This window comes from Plecotus auritus (genome assembly GCF_963455305.1).
Source record: "Plecotus auritus genome assembly, chromosome: 5".
Taxonomy (NCBI): domain Eukaryota; kingdom Metazoa; phylum Chordata; class Mammalia; order Chiroptera; family Vespertilionidae; genus Plecotus; species Plecotus auritus.
This window is the reverse complement of record NC_137776.1, coordinates 116,420,806-116,444,494: the sequence shown is the minus strand read 5'-3', so window position 1 is coordinate 116,444,494 and position 23,689 is coordinate 116,420,806. Positions and strand designations below refer to the sequence as shown.

At 40.9% G+C, this 23,689-nt stretch overlaps 1 protein-coding gene across 4 annotated transcripts in view; it reads left to right on the top strand.

Annotated features, from left to right (window-relative positions):
* The window catches only part of IFT74 (intraflagellar transport 74), a 113,607-nt gene that overhangs the window by 32,261 nt on the left and 57,657 nt on the right, over positions 1–23,689 (top strand). For 2 of the 4 annotated variants that reach the window (XM_080667993.1, XM_080667994.1), the window contains 4 exons: positions 5,544–5,682; positions 7,960–8,022; positions 21,516–21,659; positions 23,379–23,419. In XM_080667993.1, coding sequence (XP_080524119.1) covers positions 5,544–5,682; positions 7,960–8,022; positions 21,516–21,659; positions 23,379–23,419 — 387 coding nt within the window. The remainder of the gene's footprint in view (positions 1–5,543; positions 5,683–7,959; positions 8,023–21,515; positions 21,660–23,378; positions 23,420–23,689) is intronic. The other 2 variants (XM_080667996.1, XM_080667995.1) reach the window with 1 other exon arrangement.

Genomic DNA, 23,689 nt, shown 5'->3' with positions numbered 1-23,689 from the left:
AAGAAGGAGCTGCCGCCGTGTTTCCCGATGTTGCCATGTTAACACTGCTGCTGGTGAAGGAGCGGAGGGGAGAGCAAGAGAACCCTCTGCTCTTTCGGCTCCGCGGGCCGGATAGAACAGCCGAATGGGCTGGATCCGGCCTGCGGGCCGTAGTTTGCCCAAGGCTGTCCTGGACTGTTTCTTTGGGGAATCCCTAAATGTCATTATCTTGAGATCTTTTCCTTGGACTAGTTGGATTCCCAAAATGACTTTTCTTTTTTTGTTAATCCTTACCGGTGATATTTTTTTCCATTGATTTTTAGAGAAAGTGGAAGGGAGGCGGGTTGGAGACACACACACACACACACACACACACCCTCACACCCCCCCCCCCCTTCCCCGATTGGTTGCCTCCTGCACGCACCTCAGCCAGGTCCCCAGGCCCGGGAATGGAGCCTGGAACCGAGGTACATGCCCTTGACTGGAATTGAACTCAGGCCCCCTCAGTCTTAGGGCTGATGTTCTAACCACTGAGCAAATGTACTAGGGCCAAAACAGATAAAGCCAAATGACTAGCATTTTGATAGCTGAATGGTGGAAAAGGTGGGTTTATCTCAATAATTAGTATGTAAACCTTAACTTACTTTCCCCTTTTTTCTGGCATAATAATCCTGTACTCATTTGTGCTTATTGCCAGATTCCCTTTTTATTCTCCCTTGAGGAGAAAAAAAGCCTTAATCTTCTGTTTATGTGGGCAAGGAGCTTTACCTGACAGGGCAGAGACAGGTAGGAAAACTTTAAACTATGTTCTAGCCCAGCCTTGGGCAAACTATGGCCCGTGGGCCAGATCCGGCTATTCTATCCGGTTCTCTTGCTCTCCCCTCCGCTCCTTTACTTTGAATTTATATTAGTTCACACAAACACTCCATCCATGCTTTTGTTCCGGCCCTCCGGTCCAGTTTAAGAACCCATTGTGGCCCTCGAGTCAAAAAGTTTGCGCACCCCTGTTAGCCCCTCCTCTACTTCCAGAACACCTGGTGCTGCCAATTTTTGGCCAGTTTGGCATTTTGCAGTGTAAATCCTGTGGCTCCTCAGCTTTCCACTCTGCTAGTTGGAGAAAATTTTGCTTTCCCAGTCAGTTTCCACTTAACTATTAACTGTCTAGTTTCTAGGTTTTATTGCTGTTGCGTCCTTTTTCATTCTCATTGTTCTTAAGAGTTTATATTCCTTCCTGCCTTTTATTTACATTTCAGTCAGGTTTGGGGCAGAAGTCAAAGTTAATGGATACATTCATTATACCATCTTTAACTAGAAGTTGCCATTTATTGGAATAATTTCTTCTTGCTTAATAGTTACGATCCATTTAGTGATTTTACTCATGACAATCATGCTTCTTGTTTTTATATGTGCATTTTTTTAAGTCAACACTAAAACTGCTGCAAACAAATGATGTTTGAAAGGTATGAATATATCATGTAGTACCACCCTTAGTGATTTTCTATAATTTGAGTCTTATTTTTCTTTTGAGCCTTTTAATTTATAGCATGTTGCTTAATGATTTTTAAGGAAAAGTTATTCTACTAGAGCAGGAAGTAGAAAACTATTCAGAATGAGCAAGACTCATTTCACATTACTAAAGTCTTGTTACCTCGTTAGCAAAGAGGTATTTATTGTTATTTTGATACTACCCTATTCTAGTTAATCTACTCTTTGCCTTCAATTTGTTTATGTGTTTATACTTATTTCCCTTCTTTCTCCCTTTCTGTAGCTAAATCAAATTTGTTAGAAAAAGCCACTATTCCTCCTAGATATTACAACTTGGATATAGATCATAATAGAATCCCTTTTAGAGTCAGAAATGAGTTCAAGTTATCACTTCTTCCAGACCACTGCCCACAAAAGGATATCCCCAAATCGTATATAAAAGGTATTTTGCCCATGTTTAGTGGTCTCTAGGAGTGTGTGCAGCCTCTTCGTTCTCTCGTTTCAGTATTTCTCAGTGGTGGTGTGAAGTTCTTACTGTTGTCTCTGGCAGGTTCCAGATGTGGGTAAGGGAGAAGTTCTATTTTTTTCTGGAATAAAAAGGATAGGGATCATTAAAGGAAGCAATTAGACTAGAAAGAAAATTTTGTGAACTTAAGTAAAAAGTTGATATGGAGTGAAGTAGCTGAAGAAGGTAATGGGGGTCAGGCAGGACCGTGAGCCTATATAAAAATAGAGATAGGGTCATCTTGTGTTTATTATCTTTATCATCTATTTAATACTAATACTTATTTTCTCCAGTGTGCTAAAGGAAATAAAATTATAAGAATTAGAAAAGAAGTATTTCTTTCTCTTGAATACATTTTTAAGTTAGAAGCAGTATATACTCAGAGCTTAAAGTAGATTCTATATAAGAAAGCATTCAACAATCTAAAACATTAGGTCTAAAGTCATGAAATGCATTGATTGAGCTCCATGATCAATGAGGCTTTCTGTATATTTGTATATCTTTTGAGAGGGGGAAAATTGAGAAAGGGGGTAGATGTTGACCAGACACTGAATGAATAAATCCCTAGACAGAGGAAACATTTGCTAGCATTATTGGCTATCTTGAAGAAATCAGATTGTCAGAATAGCTAGCCAGTAGATTATGAAGAAAATGTTCTTGAGTCAATTTACCCCATTTAAAAAGTTGAATTTTTTTCTCAATTAGAAATTTATTTTGAAATTTGGGTTTAAATATAGTAATTAAAAAATAGAGAACACATATATCAGTTTATTTTATTTCACAAACTAAGTGCCCTTTTACATAGCCTACAGTCTACATAGAGAGAGGGGGGGGGAAGAAAAGCTTTATACAAGAGGAAATGATAGATATTGAAAAAGAAACAGTGTTGTTCTTACGCAGTTTTCAAGTACAAGTTTCTTACGAGTTTTTGATTATTTGCTATATATGACTGTTATATACTATGAAGTAAAAATATGCTGCAATTATTTTGGTTTTGTTAAAGGTATTTATAGTTTGCCATTAAGTATTTTAGATATTTATGCCAAAAATCAATGTATTTTGAAGTAAGATGTTAATAATTCACAATTAATTTCACTCTTATAATTAACCATTTTATAGATTTTTATTTTCCTCCAGTTTAAAAACTTGTAATGGAAAACTTCAAGAAAAACCTCTAAATGAGAATAGTCATCACCCAATTTCAACTATTATCTACGGGTAGCCAGTAATATTTTGTTTTACAAATTTGTTTTTAAGTTAATGTCACCTCAAAATGTTGTGTGATTAACATATTTCAAAATAAAAAGATCAGATAAATTTGAATGGATGAAACCTTTTTTGAAAAAGAAAAATAATTTTTATTATATTATAACTTTATTTGGGAAATATTTTTTGGCTAGTCTAAGGTTAATATCTATAGAGTGTGTGAAAATATAATCATATTCTCTGCTCTTTCATCATTTAGTAAAGGCATAATTTTTTGTACAGATTTAACAAACAAATATGACTTTTTAAAAAAATTCAGCAACAACCACCAAACCTGTAAATATATAAGATCTTACCTTTCCTTTTTTTGTCTCTGAGATTGGTGTGCTAAGGAATCTATTCTGTTTCTTCACCATTAAAAAGAAAGCTATGTCATATGATTGCATTTCACTTCGTTTTAACCTTTGTACCCAGTGAACAGGTGATTTAAAAAAAAAAAAAAACTGGACTTCCTTAGCAAAAGATTGACTAGAAGAATAATTTCTTAAAGTCATCTTTGACTTCTTTAGTATACCAAGTAAGGTCGTTTCCATAATCTTTATGTTTAATTACCCTTAATAAAGTTAAATATTAACAAATTTACTTTATGAGTTAAAGTATATAAATTTGAGAATTCTAAAGTGATTTAAGTGTTATTCCTGGAGGTATTTTATGTTTAGAAAGATACAAGTTGAAAAAATACCAAGTTTAGTACTCCACTGAGTTTTTTATGACACCATCATTGGTAATTTACTGCCAGGTTATAACTGGAGCCAAGTGCTAATATCAAAACATGTGACACTTGACCATTATGTGGCCTTGAGAAAATCTGTTACCTGCCTTTTGCTGTTAACTTCTCTGTAAAATGAAATACTGTACAACATTAGTTCCCATCTAACTACATTGAGACATGTCAGAAAGAAACATGGTTAAGAGGCAAGTAATCATGGAGTTCAGAATGAGTTTGTTTCAGACGATTAACTCCTCTAGGCCTCAATATCTCCTTAATCTATGAAACAAAAAGACTGAAATAGATTATCTTTTCTGCTTGAAAGTTCTATGAGCCCATATACCCATATAAATTGTAGCAACAGTAAACACACTTGTAACATCAAGCACTGTAGTAGTAATTGAGGTTCAAAATAAAGAAAGACATCACTCATTATCCTAGAGTGAGACAAAAATAAATAAAAATTCCAGGTAGTCTGTTTCATTATGTTCACCGTTTATTTGATTATTATGATGTCTTTACAGAAAGATTTCTGAGTTTAGATTATCTTATGCTAATGGAGTATGAGTGTGTAAAGAGTGTGAAGGTCACCAATATGTGGATATATAGGACTTAGCTAGTGATTGTGAAAACTGTAGAAGTTGGTTTTCTACTTGTGAAAGAGATTAAATAGTAGAATAATCATTTTGAAACTTAAAATATAAATTTATGGCATTGGAATTAAAATTTATCTTTAAGAAAGATTTTTATATGTAAATCTTGAAATACTTACATGGTAACTAGCATCTTACCTTCTTATTTTTTTCAAAATGTTTCTCTATCCTAATGATAATTGACCTTGCATAGGGTAATAACTAGCACATCACTGGTATTTCTTGTGGTTATATGATAAATATTTGTAATTAATTTTACTACTACTACTTATAGATGGTTATACTTGCAATGTTTCTGTTTTGTTTTTTGGGAAATTATTACTTTGCAGTGCTATAATATTGCTGATAATCTGTGGAATACCAATTTTAATTAAAGCAGTGGATAAAAGGGAGTGTAAGCAAAACAAATTAATCTAAAGCTATGATTTTTAAAAATCAAGTTGCACTATAGGTCCCTCTACTCCCAGTTCACTCAGAGCTGTGTTACTTTATATGATTTACATGTTAAACTTCCATACTGTATTTCATTTGTTCAAAGAATTCTGTAGCTATGAGATGTTTGAAAACAACTCTTCTAAAATGCAACTATCTTATTTGTCTTAAAGGTATGATAGCAAAAATTTATAAGTACATCCTCATGTTGAAGGCTTTAATGATTTTCTACGATGATTTTTGTGTTTTCTTATAAGAATGTAAGTAAAATGGAGAGTAAGAAAATAGAAGCATTTGAGGGTTGAGAAGAAAAAGACAAAGTAAGTCTGTGCTGATGGGGGCCAAGTTTTGTACAGGTCAAATAGAATTATTTTGTACGTTTATAAGAACTTTTAGATCATAAACTATGATTGAATAAATTTAAGTACCCTATTTAAATGAGAGCAGGACCTGAGTAAAAGTAATGTTTTTTCCCCTCAGTATAGTAAGGAATATTGCATACTTTTGGTTTCAGGAAGGAGAAACAAATTAGAAGTGTAGAAGAAGAAATTGAACAGGAAAAACAAGCAGCAGATGGCATTATAAAAAATATGTCTCCTGAAAAACAAGTCAAGTACATAGACATGAAAACCACAAATGAGAAATTATTACAGGTAATACTAATTACTCCTTTGGGACAGGCATATAGCAATCTTGCCACTATGGGCAGCATCGGCATCCCCTGAGAGCTTGACTAGACTTACTGCTCAGTCTTTAACAAGGTCCCCGGATGATTCATAGGACATTTAAATTTGAGAAGCACAGCTTTAGAAAAATTTATTTTCTTATGCTATATGATGACCTAGCTTTTACTATATTATTTGTTCAGTCTATGCATCCTTCATTTTTGAATGTCATAAAGACATATGAAAACACTTATTTTTTTTTTTAATATATTTTATTGATACTTTACAGAGAGGAAGGGAGAGGGATAGAGAGCTAGAAACATCGACGAGAGAGAAACATCGATCAGCTGCCTCCTGCACACCTCCCACTGGGGATGTGCCCGCAACCAAGGTACATGCCCTTGACCGGAATCGAACCCGGGACCCTTCAGTCGCAGGCTGACGCTCTATCCACTGAGCCAAACCGGTTTCGGCTGAAAACACTTATTTTAATCAACTTTTAATAGCAACATTAAAAGGCCTAATATACCTGAGCCATATGAAATGAATATTTACATTCTTTCCTTCCTGCCTAATAAACCTCAAATCTTTTTTTTTAATTAAAAATATTTAATGTTGACACTATTGCAGATGTCCCCCATATCTCCCCTTTATCTACCTCTACCCACTCCACTTCCCCTTCCCTTGGCCTTCACCACACTATCTGTGTCCATGGGTTATGCATATGTGTTCTTTAGCTAAACCCTTTACCTTCTTTTTTTAAAAATATATTTTTATTGCATTCAGAGAGGAAGGGAGGAGTGAGAAATAGAAACATCAATGGTGAGAGAGAATCATTGATTGGCTACCTCCTGCATGCCCCACACTGGGGATTGAGCCCACAACCCAGCATATGCCAAAACCAGGAATTGAACCGTGACGACCTGGTTCATAGTTTGATGCTCAACCACTGAACCACACCGATCTGGCTCCCTTTTCCTTCTTTATCCGGTCACCTCCGCCCTTTCCCTTCTGGCACCCTCCAGTCTATTCCATGTACCCACGATTCTGGTTCCATTTTGTTCTTCATTTTATTTTGTTCATTAGATTCCTTCATTGACAGTTCAATATAACTTTTATTTTAGACAGGATTTATAAGATACAATAAAACATTGAAAAAAGGGTATTACAGAAATGTCAAAATATAGTTAATCTTGCATAGGGGTTCTCAAATGAGTAATAATCAGTTTAAGCGTTTTATCCCTTAAAGGTGTTGAGTTATGTAAATTGCTATAGGTCTGGGCCTTAAAAGAAATTAGGGACATGTTAAGTCTTCTTACTACAATAAAATAAAATTTTAAAAAGTAAATCAATTAAATTTAAAAAGAAATTAGGCAAAAAAATATGAAAACATAGTTTAAAAATCAAAATTAAAAATCATAACTTTAAACAATGACATAATGAGTTTGAAGGCTTCTGCAACTTATTAGATGATTACAGTGATGTGATGATTTAGTGTGAAAAGGACAGGCTGCCTCCGACAAGCTTATAGAGGGTATTTTTTTTTTTAATCTTCACCCAAGGATATGTTTCCATTGATTTTTTTAGAGAGAGAGAGAGAGAGAAACATAGATGTGAGAGAGAAACATCAGTTGGTTGCTTCCCATATGCCTGGATTGGGGATCGAACCCACAACCTAGATGTGTGCCCTGCAACCAGAATCAAACCTGTAACCTTTTGGTGTATGGGATGATGCTCCAAACAACTGAGCCACTCAGGGCATAAAGTATTTTTAAAGGTGGATCATGGCAAAGTTTTTAGAAATAATGAAAAAATTGGAAAAAATAGCAGTGAATACTAGTAAATTCTAGTCAAATCACAAGATAAGTTTTGAAGATGTTTACAAAATTTACTTTGTCACATATATATTTGAAATGTTGAGAAACAAAAATTTATTCTGGCGTGTTATTTTTTTTCTTTTCATTTTATTTATTTTTAGAGAGAGAAAGGGGGAGGGAGAGAGAGACAGAGAGACAGACAGACACACATGGATGTGAGAGAAATATCGATGGTTGTCTCCTGCACTCATTCTGACTAGGGGTGGAGCTCTGGATATGTGCTCTCACCTGTAATTGAACCTGCAACCTGGATATGTGCTCTGACCTGTAATCGAACCTGCGACCTGGTGCATAGGATGACACTCCAACCAACTGAGCCACACCAGCAAGGGCCAAGTTTATTCTTAATGTAACTGACATATGTATTTGTTTTTTTCCTTCTATTTAGGAATTAGATACACTTCAGCAGCAACTGGATTCACTGAACATGAAAAAAGACAGTCTGGAAGCTGTAAGTATAAAATTAAATAAGATTTCTTGTATTACTCATCTACAAAAGATAAATATATCCTAATATGTAAAAACTCAGAGTCTGTAACGACCAACCGAAGGCTCGACCAAACACTGGAAATCAGTTCTGCAGTCAGTGCTGGGTTGCCGAGGCGACCCAGCACTGACTGCCGCTGGTGCGGGTGCAGAGACCCAGCATTAACTGCCAAGGGGGCCGCAGATCAGGCCCGGAGAGAGGCCCAAAGAGAGAGGCAGGGTCTGATCCGCAGCTGTTGATCAGCTATTGCCTCTCTCTTTCTCTCCTGGCTTTGCCAGCAGCTGTGCCTCTGTTTCTCTCCAGGGAAAGGCCCGGAGATGCTGACTGGCATAGAAACCGACCAATCAGAACCAAATCTGGGTGAACTATGAGGAGCCAATGGCTGCCTAGGAGGTGGAGCTTTTGACGCTGACTGGCATAGAAACTGACCAATCAGAACCAAATTGGCCAGCAAGGGGGGCCAGTTGCGGGTAAGATCAGGCCTGCAGGGGAGGGCAGTTGGGGGCGAGATCAGGCCGGCAGGGGAGGGCCGTTGGGGGTGAGATCGGGTTGGCAGGGGATGGCAGTTGGGGGCAACTAGGTTGGCAGGGGAGGGCAGTTGGGGGCAAGATCAGGCCGGCAGGGGAGGGCAGTTAGGGGTTATCTGGCCAGCAGGGGAGGGCATTCCGGCAGGAGAGGGTATTTGGTGGTGAGATCAGGCCAGCAGGAGAGGGCTGTTGGGGTGAGATCAGGCTGGCAGGGGAGGGCACTTGGGAGCAAGATCAGGCCAGGAGAGGAGGGCAGTTAGAGGTGATCAGGCAGGCACAGGCAGTTGGGGGCAAGATCAGCCGGCAGGGAAGAGCATTTGGGGGCAAGATCAGGCCAGCAGGGGAGGGCAGTTAGGGGCGATCAGACAGGCAGGCAGGCAGGCAGAGGCAGTTAGTGGCAATCAGGCAGGCAGGCAGGCAGAGAGGTTAGGGATGATCAGGCAGGCAGGCAAGGGTTTAGGGGCAATCAGGCACGCAGGCAGAGGCAGTTAGGGGCGATCAGACAGGCAGGCAGGTGAGCGGTTAGGAGCCAGTGGTCCCAGATTGCAAGGGGGATGTCCGACTGCCGGTTTAGGCCCAATCCCGGGCAGCCGCCATCGGGCCTAAACCGGCAGTCGGACATCCCCCAAGGGGTCTCCGATTGGAGAGGGTGCAGGCTGGTCTGAGGGAACCCCCCCTTGGTGCATGAATTTTGTGCACCGGGCCACTAGTATATCTATAATTCAGCTAAATATATTAATGGACTCATCCAAGTACATATTTATTTAGCAGTTTACTTACAAGAGTATAATAATTTCTTCCCCACTAGGGCCATAAATATCCTAATTTGGTAAGAAATTAGATTCAATTAAGTACCTACTGTGTACAAAACAAGTCACTTGGTCTAATGGGGCACATAATCTAGTGGTAATTTAAAGACATATGAACAAGGAGACATATGTAATACTTTAAGCAATTAAAAAAACAAATAAGACATATGAACAAGAGATAAAACAAGTGAAGAAGAGGAGAGATCACTTTATCATTAAAGATGTAAAAGTTTGCATTCATTCTCCTATGTTTATTTAAATAACTAGAGTCCCGGTGCATGAAAATTCATGCACTGGAGGGGGGTCCCTTAGCCTGGCCTGCCCCTCTCACAGTCTGGGAGCCCTCAGTGGCGGGAGGCGACCCAGTGATCAGGGGAAGGCAACGCCCCCATCACACCTCTGCTGCTGCCACTGCCAGCAGCGCAAGCCTCAGCCAGCCCTGGTTACTGAGCCTTGGGCGGCCCTGCGCAGCTGGGCAGCTGCCATCCAAGGCTTCCCTGCGCCTCGGGTCCGCCCTGGGCGGCTGGGCAGCTGGCATCGGAGGCTTACCTGCGCCTCTGGCGTCAGCTGGGCAGCCGCCATCGGAGGCTTGCCTGCACCTCGGGCATTGGCTGGGCAGTCGCCATTCAAGGCTTACCTGCGCCTCGGGCGTCGGCTGGGCAGCTGCCATCTGAGGCTTGCCTGCACCTCGGGCCAACCCTGGGCAGCTGGGCAGCCGACATCCGAAGCTTGCCTGCTCCTCAGGCCGGCCCTGGGCAGCTGGGGGGCTGAGGGGACTGGGGTACTCCAGAGGCAGGCGTTTGGAGTGGCTGGACCCGCTCGGGGGTGGGCCTGGCTGTGCCATGCGCCTGCCACCCCAGCGGGACTGAGTTGACTGGGCGCCGCCATTTTGTGGGTGTGGGCACCGCCATCTTTGAGGGCATGTCAGTCAATTAGCATATTTCCTCCTTATTGACTGTGGGCACCACCATCTTTGTGAGGGTGTGACGGTCAATTAGCAAATTTCCTCTTTATTAGATAAGATTTTAATTCACAAAACTAATCATGTTTATGGTAAAAAAAAAAAAAAAAGAATAAGATGGAAGTAAAAATGCCTGATTTTTTTGTCCTCTTTCCAGACAGAGCTACTCTTACATTTATTGAGTGCTTACTATGTACTTTTTTGAATTCTTGACATATATCACCAGCATTGTCACTGAATCCTATCTAATAAAAGAGTAATATGCAAATTAACCATCACTCTGCTACACCCACACCCACCAGCCACGCCCACCAGCCAATCAGGAGCGAATATGCAAATAAACCCAACCAACATGGCTACAGCCACAGAGAGCAGGAGGGAGGCTTGGGTTTCCCTGGCGATGGAGGAAGCTAAGCTTTCTGCACACCCTGGCCGGCCCAGGCCTCGCTTAGGCTACAAAGTTTCAATGATAGAAGATACATAAATCCCAATAGAAATGGCTGCCGCCACGGAGCAAGCAGAAGGCTTGGCTCTGCTCCAGGCTACAAAGTTTCAATTGTAGAAGATAAATAAACCCCAGATACCAGGGCCTCCGCTTGGGTCGCCAGGGGGCGTGGCCAGCCTGCAGACCACCACAGGCCCCTTGCCCTGGCTGCCCCACGCCCCAAGGGAACCCTGATCCGGGACACCCTTCAGTACAAACCAGTTGGTCCCCACCGGTGCACCAGGCCTCTATCCTATCTAATAAAAGAGTAATATGCAGATTGACCATCACTCCAACACACAAGATGGCTGCCCCCATGTGGTCAAAGATCCTGCCCCCATGTGGACACAAGATGTCTGCCACAAGATGGCCAGAATGGGAAGGCAGTTGGGAGGGACCAGGCCTGCAAGGGAGGGCAGTTGGGGGTGATCAAGCCTGCTGGGAGGGCAGTTAGGGGTGACCAAACTGGGAGAGGAGGGAAGTTGGGGGCAACCAGGCCTGCAGGGAAAGGCAGTTGGGAGGGACCCAGGCCTGCAGGGGAGAGCAGTTGGGGGGGACCAGGCCTGCAGGGGAGGGCAGTTAGGGGTGACCAGGCCTGCAGGGGAGGGCAGTTGGGGGGGACCCAGGCCTGCAGGGGAGAGCAGTTGGGGGGACAAGGTCTGCAGGGAAGGCAGTTAGGGGTGACCAGGCCTGCAGGGGAGGGCAGTTAGGGGAACACAGGCTGGCAGGGGAGCAGTTAGGCATCAATCAGGCTGGCAGGGGAGTGGTTAGGGGCAATCAGGCAGGCAGGCAGGCGAGCAGTTGGGAGCCAGCAGTCCTGGATTGTGAGAGGGATGTCCGACTGCCCATTTAGGCCCGATCCCACCGGGCGGGCTTAAACGGGCAGTCGGACATCCCTCGAAGTGTCCCAGATTGGAGAGGGTGCAGACTGGGCTGAGGGACACACACAGCCGTGCACGAATTTCGTGCACCGGGCCTCTAGTTTTCATAATAATCCTGTAATCCTAAGTTGGTTTTACTGTTGTGGAAAACCTTAAGTGGGATTCACATTAGTATGCTGTCCACAGCTTTTTTGTTTTTCACCTAACATTTGCTCTTGAATGTTCATTCACATCAACTCTTATAATGCTCCCTCATTTTTAAATCACTACTTTGTATTAAATTGTATGACTGTAGTAAAGCCTTGTAATGAATAGACTGGCGGAGTTATAAATAATGCTGGCGTGAAAAATTTGCATATATTTTATGCAAAGTTATATGAGTGTATCTTAAGATAGATTTTTTGCAATGGGTCATAAATTACACACTTGAAATCTGAGATTACCAAATTGCCTTCCAAAAAGGTTGTTGCATTTTTACTCCTAGACCCAACATATGGGAGTGCCTATTTTCACTGCACTCACAGCAGGCATTACCCATCTTTTCCATATTTGCTAGTGTAATTGGTAAAAATTACTATTTTGTTTCAATTTTCATTTATTTATGCATGAAATTGACTTCTCTTTATATATTTGTTGGTCATTGTATTTCTTTTTTCTGTGAACTACATTTTCATGTCCTTTGCACTTCAGTATACTGCCTGTACCTCAAACTTGGCCTTCCTTTCCTGCTTTCCTATGGAGTCAGGTAGATACAATGATGATAAAATTAGTAACAATTGAACATTGCCATGATTGTTGGCATCTATCTTGCAAAAGAAATAAATATGAATGTTTTGTAATCATTCTTTTGGAAATTTGCTATTAAAAAGTTTGCTTAAAAATATTAAGATTAAAAAAATTAAGATTTTATTTTGTATCAGGTTACCCATATGTAGGTACACATAAGGACAACATTTAGTAATAACACAGCCAGCTTGCAAAATTTCTTACCTTTTTTTTTTTAGGGCATGTGGGAGAGAGGAAAAGGTGTAATTTATAACATTAGATTTACTGTTTGTATTGATGCCACCCTTTTTTGGCATCAGTACATGTATGCCTAAAATAATATGAATTTTAAAAAATTTGCAGTATTCTCAAATCAAGAAAATGTAAGTCACTAATTCTATTGACAGATTTCTTGTAATTTTTAACTTGTTCTTCAAGAAAACATTGTGTCATATATTAATCAATTAGAATTTAAAAATCTACTGTGTGCTCACTACTATGCTAAGTATTACTAATTCAGTTCACAGGGGTCTGAAAAAAAAGGATCAACATGAGCTTGAGTCTTTAGGAACAGTTTTATCAAGACACAATTTGAAGAAATCTGTAAGATGTTTAAATAAAGGAAGGGGAAGATATGAAAAGGGATACCTCAAAATACATGCATTTATACTATCTGTATTATTATTTTTTTTAAAAAAATACATTTTATTGATTTCAGAGAGGAAGGGAGAAGAAGAGAGAGAGAAACATCAATGATAAAAGAGAATCATTGATCGCCTGCCTCCTGCACACCCCACAATGGGGATCAAGCCTGCAACCTGGGCATGTTCCCTGACTGGGAATCAAACCATGACCTCCCGGTTCATAGGTCAACGCTCAACCACTGAGCCACACTGGCCAGATTGTATTATTTTTTATTGTTACTGCTCACCCGAGTATATTTTTTCCATTGATTTTTGGAGAGAATGGAAACGGGGGATAGGAACATCCATGTGAGAGGTACACATCAATCACTTGCCTCATGCACATGCCCCGAAATGGGATGGAGGATCGAACCTGCAACCCATGTACGTGCCCTTGACTGGGAATTGAACCAGCAACCCTTGAGTGAGCAAGGGCGATGCTCTAACCACTTACCAACCCCAGCCAGAGCTTATCTGTATTTTTTGTCATGCCTTTTCACCTGAAGCTAATCCATTACTGATCTTTGCCTATAACTCTTTGCCTATGAAGTTTTAAGCATTCACTTTTCTTTTTTTCTTTCTTTATTAAGGTATTACATATGTGTCCTTATCCTCACATTGTTTCCCTCCCCCGCTCCCGCCACTCATGCCCTTACCCCCCTAGTGTCTGTGTCCATTGGTTAGGCTTATATGCATGCATACAAGTCTTTTGGTTGATCTCTCCCCCTTACTCCCACCCTCCCCTGCCTTCCCTCTGAGGTTTGAGCATCTGATCAATGCTTCTCTGTCTCTGGATCTGTTTTCGTTCATCAGTTTATGTTGTTCATTATATTCCACAAATGAGTGAGATCACGTGATATTTATCTTTCTTTGAGTGACTTATTTCACTTAGCATAATGCTCTCCAGGACCATCCATGCTGTTGCAAATGGTAGGAGTTCTTCCTTTTTACAGCAGCGTAGTATTCCATTGTATAGATGTACCACAGTTTTTTAATCCACTCATCTGCTGATGGGCACTTAGGCTGGTTCCAAATATTAGCTATAGTAAATTGTGCTGCTTTGAACATAGGAGTGTATATATTCTTTCTGATTGGTGTTTCTAGTTTCTTGGGATATACTAGTTGTAGACAGCGCCTGATAAGGCACATGGGCATTATTTAATTATTGTCAGCTGAACCCAAGGCAATAGGTAAAGCCACGACCTGGGAACACGTCTTGCCAAAAGGGCAAGGGTGTTGTCAGCTTGACCTTCATTTCAGCCCGTGGTGTGGGGAAGTAGTTTTGATATCTAAATCCAGCCTAGCACCAGGAATGCTCAGGGCCTACTCAATGCAAATAATCTCCTTTTGTCTTGACCTTTTGGTGAAACTTCCTGGTATTTGGGATATAAAATAAACTCACTGGATTGGCTCTGGGTCCCTGTCTCTCCATCAGAAGAGGACGGTGGTCCCACCCAGTCCCAGCTTTTTCCTTCTATCTCTGTGTCTTGTCTCTCTTTTATTTCTCAAACCCCAGCCGCCCCTACTCAGGAACTGGACCCGCTCTCCAGCCGTGCTGGACGCAGAAAGAGAGAAATACCTACAACTAGTATTCCTAGAAGTGGGATCACTGGGTCAAATGGGAGTTCCATTTTTAGTTTTTGAGGAAACTCCATACTGTTCTGCACAGTGGCTGGACCAGTCTGCATTCCCACCAGCACTTGTCATTTGTTGGTTTATTGATGATAGCCATTCTGACAGGTGTGAGATGGTACCTCACTGTCGATTTGCATCTCTTGGATGATTAGTGATGTTGAACATGTTTTCATATGTCTCTTTACCTTCCTTATGTACTTTTCCAAAAGTATCTATTTAGGTCAGTTGCCCGTTTTTTGATTGGGTTGTTTATCTTCCTTTTGTTAAGTTGTATGAGTTCCCTGTAAATGTTGGAGATTAAACCCTTATCAGAAATAACATTGGCAAATCTGTTCTCCCATGAAGTGGGCTTTCTTGTTGTTTTGTTGATGGTTTCTTTTGCTGTGCAGAAGCTTTTTATTTTGATGTAGTCCCATTTGTTTATTTTCCATTGTCCTAGGAGCTGTATCGATGAAGATATTGCTTCAGCATATGTCTGAGATTTTTGCTGCCTGTGGATTCCTCTAATATTTTTATGGTTTCCCGTCTTACATTTAAGTCCTTTATCCATTTTGAGTTTATTTTTGTGTATGCTGTAAGTTGATGGTCTATTTTCATTTTTTTGCATGTATCTGTCCAATTTTCCCAGCACCATTTATTGAAGAGACTGTCTTGACTCCATTGTATGCTCTTTCCTCCTTTGTCAAATATTAATTGAGCATAGTGGTTTGGGTCGATTTCTGGGTTTTCTATTCTATTCCATTGGTCTATATGTCTTTTCTTGTGCCAGTACCAGGCAATTTTAAGAACAGTGGCTTTGTAATACAGCTTGATATCTGGTATTGAGATCCCTCCTACTTTGTTCTTCTTTCTCAGGATTGCTGCAGCTATTCGGGGTCTTTTTTAAAATATATATTTTTTAATAAATCTTTATTGTTCAGATTATTACAGTTGTTCCTCTTCCCCCCCCCCCCCCCATAGCTCCCCTCCACCCGGTTCCCACCCCACCCTCTGCCCTAACCCCTGCCCCCACTGTCCTCATCCATAGGTGTATGATTTTTGTCCAGTCTCTTCCCACATACCCCTTTCCCCCTGAGAATTGTCAGTCCACTCCCTTTCTGTGCCCCTGATTCTATTATATTCACCACTTTATTCTGTTCATCAGATTTTTTACTCACTTGATTTTTAGGTTCACTTGTTGATAGATATATATTTGTTGTTCATAATTTTTATCTTTACCTTTTTCTCCTTCTTCCTCTTCTTAAAGAATACCCTTCAGCATTTCATATAATACTGGTTTGGTGGTGATGAACTCCTTTAGCTTTTTCTTATCTGTGAAGCTCTTTATCTGCCCTTCAATTCTGAATGATAGCTTTGCTGGGTAGAGTAATCTTGGTTGTAGGTTCTTGCTATTCATCACTTTGAATATTTCTTGCCACTCCCGTCTAGCCTGCATAGTTTCTGTTGAGAAGTCAGCTGACAGTCCTATGGGTACTCCCTGGAAGGTAACTAACTGTTTTTCTCTTGCTGCTTTTAATATTCTCTCTTTGTCTTTTGCTTTTGGCATTTTAATTATGATGTGTCTTGGTGTGGTCCTCTTTGGATTCCTTTTGTTTGGGGTTCTCTGCGCTTCCTGGACTTGTAAGTCTATTTCTTTCACCACGTGGGGGAAGTTTTCTGTCATTATTTCTTCAAATAGGTTTTCAGTATCTTGCTCTCTCTCTTCTTCTGGCATCCCCATAATTCGGATGTTTGCACGCTTGAAGTTGTCCCAGAGGCTCTTTGCACTGTCTTCATATTTTTGGATTCTTTTTTCTTTTCCGGTTGGGTGTTCTTTGCTTCTTCGTATTTCAAATCTTTGACTTGATTCTTGTGATCCTCTAGTCTGCTGTTGGATCTCTGTATATTGTTCTTTATTTCAGTCAGTGTATGCTTAACTTCTAGTTGGTCCTTTTTCATATCCTCGAGGGTCTCACTAAATTTATCGGTGGTTTTTAGAAAATTCTTAAAAACCTTATTACCGTGGTTTTGAACTCTATATCCAGTAGTTTGTTATCTTTCATTTCTGTCATTTGTGACCTGTTTTTTTGTCTCCACATTTTGGCTGCTTCCCTGAGTTGATAGAGTGGCTTTGTGTGCTAGGTGTCCTATAGGGCCCAGTGGCCCAGCCTCCCCGGTTACCTGAGGTGGACACTCTTGGTGCACCCCTTTGTGGGCTGTGTGCACAGTCTTGTTGTAGTTAAGCCTTGATTATTGTTGGTATCACTGGGAGGAATTGACCTCCAGGCCAATTGGCTGTGAGGATCAGCTGTGTCTACGCTTGGAGAACTTCTGTGCTGGAGACACCCTTATGAGACAAGACTTGTTTCAGTGGGGTTTTGGTGCTCACTGAGTCTGCCCCCTGAGTGTGTCCCTTATGGATCTGAGGAGTTGTAATCTGGATGGTCCCACTCTGACCCCTGGGTACACTGGCTCTTGGATCTCCAAGGAGGTGCTAATTTAGCCTCTGCCTAAGGCCACCCAGCAGGAGCTACGGAGAGATCTGCCTATTCCTCTTCTTTGTTTGGGTTTTGGAGATGCCCAGATGAGGCCCAGCTGTGAAGCAATGCAAGCTGCTGCGGGGCCTTGGGCCTTCTTTTGGGTGTTCTTGGTCTCACTGACCCAGCTGCAGTTTGTTAGGTAATTTTAGATTGCAAAGGGCCAGGCCATTCATATGGAAAGGCCTCTGCACACAACTTGGGTGGGGCGGGATCTGAGGGTATCAACAGGGAGGAGCAAACAGCAATGGCTTCCCGTCAGCCCTCCCCTAAGAGGCCCGGTTCTCAGTGTCCCACAGTAATCGCTGCAAGCACCTCTGAGAGAAAGCCGCCCTCAAGTTTCGCCTGCTGCAAGACAGTCCAGTTTCTCCCCATATGAGTCTGGGTCCCCAGAGTCTTGCCTGGAACTGGAGTTCAGAGCAGTCTGGAGCTTTTGTCTCCCTCCCGATTTAAAAAGACAACTGCGTACTCACTTGCTAGCCCTTTCTGCACGCACACCTCCGTACCTCTACACTTTACTTCCGCAGCTCCTGTGAGTCTCAGTGTGCTTTCCTTTTCCCTTCTAGTTGTAGAATTTCCACTCAGCCAGCCTTCCTGTGGTTCTAGATGATGTCTGTTTTGTCTTTTAGTTGTAGTTTTGAAGTGGTTGTGCGAGGCAGCAATTTCAGGTGTTTACCTATGCCTCCATCTTGGTTTCTCCTCAGGGTCTTTTTTTATTCCAGATGAATTTTTGGAGAGTTTGTTCTGCGTCGGTGAAATATGCCATTAGTATTTTAATGGGGAGTGCATTGAATCTATAGATTGCTTTGGGTAATATGGACATTTTAATGATGTTGATTCTATCCATGAATACAATATGTTCTTCCATCTGTTTATGGAAGACAGTATGTCTTCCTCTATCTCTTTTTTCAGTGTCCTGTAGTTTTCTGAGTACAGGTCTTTTACCTCCTTAGTTAAGTTTATTCCTAGGTATCTTAATTTTTTTGGTGCAATGGAAAATAAGATTTTTTTTAAATCTCTCTTTCTGTAAGTTCACTATTGGTGTATAAAAATGCCATAGATTTCTTGGAGTTAATTTTGTTTTGTTTTTTTGTTTGTTTGTTTGTTTTTTTTTAAAATATATTTTATTGATATTTTACAGAGAGGAAGGGAGAGGGATAGAGAGCCAGAAACATCGATGAGAGAGAAACATCGATCAGTTGCCTCCTGCACAGCTCCCACTGGGGATGTGCCCGCAACCAAGGTACATGCCCTTGACCAGAATCGAACCCGGGACCCTTGAGTCCGCAGGCCGACGCTCTATCCACTGAGCCAAACCGGTCTCGGCTCTTGGAGTTAATTTTGTATCCTGCTACATTGCGAATTCATTTATTAAGTCTAGCAATTTTTTTATGGAGTCTCTAGGGTTTTCTACATACAATATTATGTCATCTGAAAATAATGATAGTTTTACTTCTTCTTTTCCAATTTAGATGCCTTTTATTTCTTCTTCCTGTCTGATTGCTATAGCTAGCACTTTCAGTACTATGTCGAACAGGAATGGTGAGAGTTGGCATTCCTGTCTCATTCCTATTCTTAGGGGAAATGGTTTTAGCATACAGTGGAGTCAAGACAGTTTATTCAATAAATGGTGTTGGGAAAATTGGGCAGATACATGCCAAAAAAAAATGAAACTAGACCACCAACTTATACCATACACAAAAATAAACTCAAAATGCATAAAGGACTTAAACTTAAGATGGGAAACCATAAAAATCTTAGAAGAATCAATGGGCAGCAAAATATCAGACATATGTTGTAGTGATATCTTTACTGATACAGCTCCTAGGACAATGGAAACTAAGGAGAAAATAAACAAATGGGACTACATCGAAATAAAAAGCTTCTGCACAGCAAAAGAAACCAACAAAACAACAAGAAAGCCCACTGCATGGGAGAACATACTTACCAATGTTATCTCTGATAAGGGTTTAATCTCCAACATTTACAGGGAACTCAAAAAAATGGACAAAGGACCTAAATAGACACTTTTCTAAAGAGGACCTACAGAAGGCCAAGAGACATATGAAAACATGCTCAAAGTCACCAGTCATCTGAGAGATGCAAATCAAACAACAAATGAGGTAACTTCTCACACCTGTCAGAATAGCTATCATCAACAAATCAACAAACAACAAGTGCTGGTGAGAATGTGGAGAAAAAGAAACCCTCGTGCACTGTTGGTGGGAATGAAGACTGGTGTAGCTACTATGGTAAACAGTATGGAGTTTCCTCAAAAAATTAAAAATGGAACTGCTATTTCACCCAGTAATCCTACTTCTAGGAATATATCCCAAGAATCAGAAACACCAGTCAGAAAGGATATATGCACCCCTATGTTCATAGCAGCACAATAACTAAGATTTGGAAACAGCCTAAGTGCCCATCAGCAGATGAGTAGATTAAAAAACTGTGGTACTACTTTGCTGTAAAAAAGAAGGAACTCTTACCATTTGCAGCAGCATGGATGAACCTAGAGAGCATTATGCTAAGCGAAATAAGCCAGTTGGAGAAAGATAAATATCACATGATCTCACTCACTTGTGGAATATAATGAACAACATAAACTGATGAACAAAAATAGAGTCGGAATCATAGAAGCATCAAACAGACCATCCAACCAAAGAGGGAAGGCAGGGGAGGGAGGGGGGGTAAAAGATCAACCAAAGGACTTATATGCATGCATATAAGCATAACCAATGGACATGGCCAGTAGGGGGTGAGGGCATGTGCTGGGGGGTGTGATCTGCTGGGGAGAGGTCAATGGGGGCAAAAGGAGATGTATGTAATACTTTAAACAATAAATTTAAATTTAAAAAAGTAAAAAAAAAAAAAAAAAACGAAGAAAATATGCAGGGATCTATTTTTATTCTTCCAGTTTAGAAATGTGTTTCGTAGCATTATTGATTAACCTAGATACTTTATGTATCTACTAGAGGCCCGGTGCATGAAATTCGTGCACGGGGATGTGTGTCCCTCAGCCCAACCTGCACCCTCTCCAATCTGGGACCCCTACCAGGATCGAGCCTAAAAGGGCAGTCGGACATCCCTCTCACAATCCAGGACTGCTGGCTCCCAACTGCTCTCATGCCTGCCTTCCTGATTGCCCCTAACTGCTTCTGCCTGCCAGTCTGATCACCCCCTAACCACTCCCCTGCCAGCCTGATTGATGCCTAACTGCTCCCCTGCCAGCCTGTTTTCCCCTAACTGCCCTCCCCTGCAGGCCTGGTCACCCCCAACTGCCCTCCCCTGCAGGCCTGGTCACCCCCAACTGCACTTCCCTGCAGGCCCGGTTGCCCGCAACTTCCCTCCTCTGCCGACCTGGCCACCCCTGCAGGCTTGATCACCCCTAACTGCCCTCCCTTGCAGGCCTGGTCCCTCCCAACTGCCCTCCCCTGCTGGCCATCTTGTGGTGGCCATCTTGTGTCCACATGGGGGCAGCCATCTTTTGTGTTGGAGTGATGGTCAATTTGCATATTACTATTTTATTAGATAAGATAGAGGCCTGGTGCACGGGTGGGGGCTGGCTTGTTTGCCCTGAAGGGTGTCCCAGATCAGGGTGCGGGTTCCCTTGGGGGGTGGGTCAGCCTGGGCGAGGGGCCTGTGGTGGTTTGCAGGCTGGCCACGCCCCCCGGCGACCCAAGCTGAGGCCCTGGTATCTGGGATTTATTTATCTTCTATAATTGAAACTTTGTAGCCTTCAGCAGAGGCCAAGGCAAGCCAGGGCTGTGGAAACTTGGCTTTCTCCATCACCAGGGGGCAACTCGAGCCTTCTGCTCTCTCCAGCTCCGCTGCTGCCGCCATTTTTGTTGGGATTGATTTATCTTCTATAATTGAAACTTTGTAGCCTTAAGCAGAGGCTAAGGCAGGCCAGGGCAGGCGGAAAGCTTGGCTTCCTCCATTGCCGGGGAAACCCAAGCCTCCTGCTCTCTCTGTGGCCGCAGCCATCTTGTTTGGGTTAATTTGGATACTCACTCCTGATTGGCTGATGGGCATGGCTTGTGGGTGTAGTGGAGGTTCGGTTAATTTGCATATTATTCTTTTATCAGGATTTAAAGATGCTGGTGGTTTAAATGTGTCCTATTCTTACAAACTGAAATCTATTTGAAATAATTTTTGATGAATTAATACATTTTTCCTTTTTTTGCTCCCTTCAGGAAATAGCACACTCCCAGGTAAAACAGGAGGCTGTATTGCTGCATGAAAAACTTTATGAGTTAGAGTCCCATCGAGATCAAATGGTTGCTGAAGACAAAAGCATGGGATCCCCAATGGAAGAGAGAGAGAGATTACTTAAGCAGGTAGGAAAAACAAACATACTTATTTTAATATGTCAGGATTTGTGAATGTTTTTATTTTATTTAAGCCATATGAATTGACCAGAAAGCCAATAAGTTTATTGTGTCTTTAAAAAACAGTGAAAAGTGAGCTTCACCTAAATCAGTATGAACTACTTGACCATTAAAATCTAGTAAAAATCATCTGACATAAATGGGTTTTTTACGTAAACATTAATTTTATGTGGTGTTCATGCATATTATGGCCATTTTTTTTTCATGTTTTGGATTCTATGAGGAAAACTTAAAACTTTTCTTTGTTAGTTAATAAATAACTAGATAACCTTATTGAAGATCTCTTCCATTATTTATTTTGGGCTTCATATTTAGAAATGAAGTGTCCCACAGCTAATGACTTTATTTAATGAAATTAAAATCTCCTCTGAAATCTGCCTGGTCAGAGTGACTCAGTCGGTTGAGTGCTGTACTGTGCACCGAAAGGTTGTGGGTTTGATCCCCAAGTAGGGCACATAAAAAGGCAATCAATCCATGTTTCTCACATCGATGTGTCTCTCTTTGTCTGTCTCTCTCACTCTCTCCCCCTCCCCCCCATCCTCCCCACCTCATGTCCTAGGGTGAGGTTTAAAAAATAAATAAAGAGCCAGGCAGCTGTGGCTCAGTGATTGAACATGGACCTATGAACCAGAAGGTCATGGTTCGATTCCTGGTCGGGGCACATGCTGGGGTTACAGGTTCCATCCCCAGTAGGGGGCATGCAGAAGGCAGGCGATTGATGATTCTTATCATTGATATTTCTCTCTCTCTCTCTTCCTCTCCCTCTTTGAAATCAATAAAAAATATATTGCTATTATTATTAAAAATAAATAAAATCTCCTATGAAATCATAATATGTCATACGGTCATGTCACATATATTCACTAGCTTTCTTACTACCCCAAGGCTGGCTTTAATTTAATACTAAGTTATAATTAGCCTATTATTTATCATGAGAAACCCTAACTATAGGGCCCTTAGGAGAACTGCATGTGTATTTGAAAACAGCTAGTCAGGAGCCTACAAATGGAACTCCTTTGTAGTCTTAGATTGAACCCAACGGGTTTGGAGGAACCTTAGGGATCAACTCGGGAGCTATTTAAGTATTAGGATCATTCTAGAAAAGTATTAAAATCTAGATTCTCTGAAGGTCCTTGGAAAGAGATCATTGAAATTAAGGGAAGAGTGGTCTTGGTTGGGACAGGTTACCAGATAAAATATAATAAATTTGTATTTCAGATAAGCAAAGAATAATCTTTTAGTATATATATATGTGTGTGTGTGTATGATAAGTATATGATAAGTATATTTCATATCGCATGATGTATATATACCATAAAATTTATTTATCTGAAATTCAAATGCAGTGGGATTGACAAATCTGTCAACCCCACCTTATATATTGGGGGTTTATATCTTAGATATTTATGTAAACTGATCTAGTTAACTTCATGGTACCATGTGGATTACTGTGAAAGTATGTCACCACCCTTTCTTTCAGGAAGAAATAAAAATTTGTGAATAGTTCCTTATTGATGTTCCTTTTAACTTCAAAGATTGAAATTTAAGTAAGTTTTAAGAGACAAGATTTGACATTTTAGTGCAACATATCTTAGAAGGAAATTATTTTTAAGATTGCCTAACAATGAATAATTCTTTAAACACTATTTTCTTTTTATGCCTTTATAGGTTAAAGAAGATAACCAGGAAATAGCCAGTATGGAGCGACAGTAAGTACATTTATACTAGGACATTTTGCATCCCTTTCTCATCTTTTAAATTATATTCTAAATTTACAAGTGCATATTATCATAGTGATTTTGGTGTGGTTCACACTGATAATATTGACATAACTTTCAATCTTCTTTTCAGCTTTAACTGCATTTCATACAATTCACATATTTAAAGCATACAGTTCAGAGTTTTATAGTATATTCACAGAGTTATGCAAGCATCCCTTCAGTCAATTTTACATCTCTTTAGTAATCTTAATTATACAC